Here is a 7121-nt window from a genome sequence, read left to right as displayed (position 1 = left end):
TGCTCCGCAGCGGGAGAGACCACAGCAGTGACGGGCCCGCGTACCGCAAAAAAAAAAAAAAAAAAAAAAAAAAAAAAAAAAAAAAAAAAGAAAATTATCAGAAACTGCTAATGTTTAAAAAAAAAAAAAAAAGAGTGGTTACACTTGATTAGTAAAATGCCCAAAAGATCGAAAGGCAGAGTCTGGATAATCTTCAAAATGAAAAATTTTGCTGGAAAGAACTAAACTAATTATAAAACATTCACATACTAAAAAAAATGACAATTATTTTTCATCACCAAAAAAAACTAGCCCCAGATTTTATAGGTATTACAAATCTATCAATAAGAGGCTAGATTTTAATACATGGGAAATATTTTTTAAGCTTCTCCATTCCTTTCTTTCTGACACCTAGGGTTCCTATTTTACTACCTTTCACTCAGTTATGACAACAAAACAATGAGCCACATACAAACATCAGCTTCCCGTTGCAGCCCCTCACAGTATGTCAGGGCCAGACACTGAGTTCTCGCCCTGTTCAGGCTTCAGGATCGGGCACTGCTCGGCCGTGACCAGAAGGGGGCAGCACTCGACAGCCCAGGGGTACCGGGGACTGTCCCCTGATTATCCAGGCTCAGGGGACACGGACTCAACAAGGACCGTCTGAGGGATGATCATCTGATCACCAGCTGAGCCCCACTCTGTGGCAGAGACCGTTTGAAATCCCTGCCCCGTGGAGATTTGGAGGCTCTCACAGGACCATTTATTTTATGTTTTTTTGTGTGTTTCGCGGGCCTCTCACTGCTGTGGCCTCTCCCGTTGCGGAGCACAGGCTCCGGACGCGCAGGATCAGCGGCCGTGGCTCACGGGCCCAGCCGCTCCGCGGCATGTGGGATCTTCCCGGACCGGGGCACGAACCGGTGTCCCCGCCCTGCAGGCGGACTCTCAACCACTGCGCCACCAGGGAAGCCCAGGACCATTTATTTTAAAGCTTCAAGATTGAGACCAAGTCCCATCATTTCATGAATGAGACCTGGGTCCCCGAAAACCTACCCCACCTGCCCACCTGGCTGTATAGTGGAGCAGGTTACAGAGCTCGTGTCTATCTCCTGCCTCCCAACCCAGCATGCCCTTCATTCAAAAGCCGCTTCTCCCCAAAACCTCCAATGACTGTGCCCCTCCCCCTCCGAGGGCTCTCTCACCCATGACCTAAGTTGACGGGTCCTAATTACTAACGACCCCAGCGTGGAGCAGAATCCTTCCATAGGCAAGGCCAGGACAACAGAATAGGGTGTTCTGTAGCATCATGCAAGTAGCACAGACGTCTGAGAACATGTTACTAAGTTCTTGAAAGAAGAACAAAGGAGCTCATTTTAAAATGCTACATAGTTTGGTACAAAAGAAATTTGGTAATGGGTCATTCAAAGTATGTGTTAGCATTCGCACAGAGTCGCCTTTAAAATGGAACTTTAATGATGCTGTCCATAAATGTGCATTATGATGAGAAATACCACGCTGGAGGTAAATCCATGTGCACAGAGGACCATGGCACCAGGGAGAGCGTTTCAGTCGCCGGTAAAGGGGCTGCACAGGGTGTGCAATATTGACAACTTCTTGAGAGCAGACCCTGTGTGTTTTCTGTTTGCCTGAACGTCATAAATAAACCAAGTGTTGGAAAATCACCAGTTCTCCCTGTCAGCTTGCCACACAGGGCAACCCTTCAACTGGGAATCACTGGTGCTTACTATGCCCTCCTGCTGTCGCCTCCCCGTCCCTGGCTGCCACCAAAGTAGCCATCATCATCCAGAAGCTGAGGATGGGGAGCCTCCACCCTGCCCCACAGTAAAGCTCCGTATGAAGATGCATGGCTTCACTCCATATGTAATAAGATGATCTGAGAACATCAAGGCAAAAAATGTACACTGATTCCCCAAAGCCTCTGGTCTGTAACAACTGTTTACGTACCTGTTAGCTAACCCATTCCATACTGCAGCATTTTGTCTGTCCAATCCTATAAAGTCTAACATTACAAACGTATGTACTTGAAGTTCAAAATGTGCTAATACTTTGAAAGCTCTCCTGAAAATGAGATAGAGAGCAACATGTCAAACGTCTTAGGCTGATTTTATACTTAATCTCCGGCAGTTGCAAACCTATTCCTGATTTTGAGAATTTTTATAACATACTTTCAGTAAATGAGAAAGTCACACTTTACAACATGTGTAAAATCCGAAAATTCTCCGATAAATCTATGTCTTCAGTTGTCTGTTAGCAGTCAAGATCTTAGAATGAAGAATGTGTTACCTCATCCCAAAAAGCAGCGAAATCTTGCACTCCACTATGGTTTTACCATCTGATGGCAGCTGAGGGTTGCACTGTGATATCTCATCAAGTAACAGAAAGTTCTACAGAAAAGGAAAAACACAGATTGTTTAAACTCCAGGAACAAAACACAAACAAAAATAATCGCTTTCCTGGAATTTGCAATAAAAAACTTTATACAGCTTATATATCATTTTGCCAACTATATTTAAAATGTTGGTTCACATCAGAACATACTAAATAATATATAGAATAATATATACTATTATTATAGCATACAGTATATACAATCATACAGTATACATAGTATACATGTATAGATTATATATATGTATGTGTGTTTGTGTGTGTGTGTGTGTATATATATATATATAAATAAATAAAATAAAGAGTTCCAGGCCATGAGAAAAGTTGTAACTTTCTCAACAAGTATACTGGTTTACTAGTTCCTCCTTAAGGAGAAAATATGGCTCTAAACTCCAACACATTTAAAACCTGGACATTTTTATTGTTTTACTTTTGTGTTACTAACAACAAACAGGGGAGTTGGAGTTGGTAGGAAATGATTCCATAAATATTTCCTGAATCCCACCAGGTACCAAGCACCATGTGACATACTAGGAACACAGAGAGGAAGGCCATTCCCAGGCCTTCGGGAATCAGGTGGCACAGGACAGGCTGGGAACACAAGACAAATGGCAGAGACTCGAATGAAAACCCTGGCTCTGCCTGTTTTGAGTCGTGACCTTTTCCTGGGCGCTTAAGTATACTCTGGTCTTCTCCTCATGCACGTTAAATCAATATCACTGCTTGTCATTAACTATCACTGAAGTCATTGCTCTAAAAATGAAATGCTCTTATTAAGTTTCTATCTCTTAAAAAATAGTTTAGAAGCATCTATTCACAATCACTTGTCTCTCCTTAGTCAGCGCCCTCTCTCCTCGACAGCAGGAATGGCCGCATCTCCCACTTCTTATTTTCACACCCCTTAGCAGCTATTCAATGCAATTCAGCTGAACAAACCAAGTCCTGCGAACCACTGCTGCACATAATCATACATAGGAAAACTCCCTCTTGCCCTGCAAATGCTGGACATAATTCAACAAGAAAAGCTACAGTGGTAGAGAAATACCACCCTCACTGCCCTCTCCCCCCCACAAGAACTGTGAATGTGTGGCAGACAGAGACTGCTGGCTGTCCTCAAAATCTGCTTCTCGTTCTTCTTCTAAAACCCCAGATTTTAGCTGGCACCTGGCAGCCTGGAAGGAGGCCCTCTCTCTCCAGCCTCCCGAGCAGATAGGTGTAGCCATGTGACTACATCCAGGCCGGTGGAAAGTGACAACGTCCAGGACCTTCATCCACACCCCCGGCCTGGGCCTTGGAGGTTACCAGCTGGGTCAAGGCCACATGCAGAGGAGTAACAAGAGAGAAAGAGTCTGGGTCCCTAACACCCTGGAGGATCATACTAGCCATGGAAATTGTTACAGGGAGAATTGCTCACCCCAACCAAAAAAAAAAAAGTTAACGTCCTAACCGCAAATACCTCAAAACGTAACTTTACTTGGAAATAGGGTTGTTGCAGATGTAATCAGTTCAGGTGAGATCACACTGGACTAGGGTGACCTGATACTGAGCAGGGCCCTGTGGGGCTCCTGGGCTCAAAAGCCTTTCTGAGTCGCCCATTTCTTTGACTACAGGAAAGAGGCTTCATTCGGCCTCCATGACCTTCCCTGCGTTCCAACAGGCAGGTTCAAGCTGTTGTTAATTAGGGAAAGGAGGGGGTGGGAGACAAGGAGAAACAGTCAAGAGAAACAATAGTACAGCCTTGCGGGCAGGGTCGTGGTTCCCCATCCAGGGATACACAGAAAGATACCTTTGAGCTGTTTTGCAGATACTGCAACCCACACAAGGTGGGAGAAGTTAACGGTTAAGCACATAGACCCCAGACCAGCTGGAACCAGAAGGTCGATGATGTTGACGCCTACTTACCTCTCCACGAACCAATCAGAAGACTGTCCACCAGCTGACCACGCCCTCTCTGAACCATTACTATAAAACTCCTCACTACCCCCTCCAGGTTGTGACACACAGTTTTGAGGGCATGAGCCCACTGTGGCCCCCTTTGCCTGGCAAAGCAATAAAGCTAGTCTTTTCTACTTCACCCAAAACTCTGTCTCTGAGATTTAATTCCGTGTCGGGATACAGAGGCCGGAGTCGGCTTCAGGCCCTGAATCCAATATCATTGGTGGCCTTATGAGAGATGCAGAGACAGACACACAGAAACAAAACAACCACACGATGACGGAGACAGAGACTGGAGTGATGGCAGTTACAAGGCAAGGAACGCCTAGGTTTGCCTGCAACCACCAGAGGCTGACAGGGGCAGGGAAGGCGTCCCCCATCGACTAAAAAAATATATTCACAATCTAAAAGCTGACAGTCATGTTTTGTTCTGCAGTATTCTTAGGACTTCAAGCCCAGGAGGTAGCATCTCAAGTAACTACGAAAAAACTGCTCCAAGGAGGCCAGGCGGGAGCTAGGATATATAGGAGTTTTGCAACAAAGGGCAGGTAGTAGGAACAAAAGATTACTGTTAATTAAAGAAAACCAGCTATCCCAAGTTAAGGAATTTAGTGCTTTTCTATGTATGGGAAGACGGAAGAGTCCGGGCTCACCGAAATCATTCCCTTGATATGCACCTCAGCTCTCTGGGGCCAGTATATCCGGTGTTTGCACACCCTGAGTTTCCTGAGGGCTCCCCGCAGGGAGTGGCTGCAGCCTGATGGCTGCGAGATGGCAGGTATTCTTTCCCTCGCCGAGTTTCCTCAGGGCTCACGGGCTCATTGTCGAGCGCTGCAATGCTGATGAGTGTGACGTCCTTGTTTAATGATACGGCAGGAACAGTCCATTTCCCACCCCTTGCAGGATTCAGAGAGACCTTGAACCTCCTGACATCTTTTTTTTTGAAGCAGATATTCATGTTTAATTTTTATTTATTTATGTTTGGCTGTATTGGGTCTTCGTTTCTGTGCGAGGGCTTTCTCCAGTTGTGGCAAGCGGGGGCCACTCTTCATCGCGGCGCACGGGTGTGAAGTAAAGGGGATCCCACTGGGGAAAATAAAATCTTTACACATAAATCTAGAACTTAAAAATCCAAATAATAGTTTGAATTAAATTTTTTTACTCTAATTTTTTTTAATACTTAAAAATTTTTATTTATTTATTTATTATTTATTTTTTTATTTTTGGCTGTGTGGGTCTTCGTTTCTGTGCGAGGGCTTTCTCTAGTTGAGGCGAGCGGGGGGCCACTCTGTCGCGGTGCACGGGCCTCTCTCACTATCACGGCCTCTCTTGTTGCGGGGCACAGGCTCCGGACGCGCAGGCTCAGCAGTTGAGGCTCACGGGCCCAGCCGCTCCGCGGCATGTGGGATCTTCCCAGACCGGGGCTCGAACCCGTGTCCCCTGCTTCGGCAGGCAGACTCTCAACCACTGCGCCACCAGGGAAGCCCCCCTCCTGACATCTTGATTTCAGACTTCTAGCTTCCAGAACTGTGAAATAATAAATTTCTGTGGTTTTAACCACCTGGTTTGTGATGCTTTGTAATGGCAGCCTCAGGAAACTGTTACAGAGCCTTACAAGGATTCCTGAACGAGAGCAAAACAAACTATCTGTGAAAACAGCTTTACCATGGGTAATTCTAAGACCCACAGGCAAACTGAGTCCTAAGCAACACAGGGGGCAACTGAAACAAGCACGTGAGGATGTTTGAGAAATAAAAACAACACACGGATAGTAACCTACTACCCTAAACATCATAAACACCCTTCAAGTCCTTGACATCCCCATCTAACATGCCCCAAAGCTACAAATGCGATTGCAACCTTCTACTTCAAAAGAACAAGTAAAAACTGAACTTGAAAAGGAAGACGGGATCCTTGCATTTCTCTCAAAGACCAGCTGGCGGGAGACGCGATCCTCTCGTCCCCTCCTCCTCTCATCCAGGCTCACTGAGAACCTGAACACTGGGCACGGCCGCTCCTACCCGCCCCGAGCCCGTGTCCAGCAGGAGGCAGGACGGACAGTGGTCTGAAGACTCCTCTGCAGGCTTTCAACCGCTGCAGCCTGAGTTCTCTCTCCACACCCCGTCTCCATCGTCAGCCAGGTACCAGCTCTCGCCTGTGCTGCCACAGTTCACCCCTCTCCCAATTCTCCTTTCCTCTTGAAACAACATAATTTCAGAATCTCACTTGCTATCAACCGTTTCAAATACTGATACGCCTCTTCTTTTGCTGGTTCCTTCCCCAGCCCTCCCCAGCACCACCGACGCTCCCCCAACACCACTCCCTCCTGATCTCCTTACAACACCTCTGAGAGTGTCCAGCACGCTTCACCCCCTCCAGCGACCCATCAGCACCTATGTCCACATCCCCACGTGGCCTCTGCCTGGACACCCTGAGTACTAATGCCACCCATCCTTCTGGGCACCAGCTCAGGAGGATCCAGGCTGGCACTGCCCTCCCTACCTCTGAATCCTCACAGGGCTATAAAGTCAGAAAGAGGGGAGACACTGGGTGATTCCTGCACTTACACAGTCCCAACTCCATCTGAGACCAAGCCTTACACAGAGTTGGCCCATCATGGGTATCAGGCTAAGGGAAAGAACAGACTACATGGCTGCTCAAATCAGTCCAACCGGTGACTGCGTGGCTACAGCCTTACATGGTCTGAGCTAACACAGCAACAAGCGAAAGGTTATACGTATGTTATACATCTTGTCTAGACAGAAGCAAATTCCAATTTCAGCTTAAGCATGTTACCA

General features: G+C 46.6%; 1 protein-coding gene across 1 annotated transcript in view; it reads right to left on the bottom strand.

Moving 5' to 3' along the window:
• LOC102978232 (ATP-binding cassette sub-family C member 4-like) overlaps positions 1-6454 on the bottom strand; it is a 128083-nt gene extending 121629 nt beyond the window's left edge. The window contains 5 exon segments of the mRNA XM_055089379.1: positions 1945-2058; positions 2284-2384; positions 2920-2979; positions 4123-4195; positions 6345-6454. Coding sequence (XP_054945354.1) covers positions 1945-2058; positions 2284-2384; positions 2920-2979; positions 4123-4195; positions 6345-6454 — 458 coding nt within the window.
• Between the last annotated feature and the right edge of the window lie 667 nt (positions 6455-7121).

Source organism: Physeter macrocephalus, chromosome 13 (assembly GCF_002837175.3).
Source record: "Physeter macrocephalus isolate SW-GA chromosome 13, ASM283717v5, whole genome shotgun sequence".
In the NCBI taxonomy this organism is placed as follows: domain Eukaryota; kingdom Metazoa; phylum Chordata; class Mammalia; order Artiodactyla; family Physeteridae; genus Physeter; species Physeter macrocephalus.
This window is presented reverse-complemented; position numbering and strand designations above follow the sequence as displayed.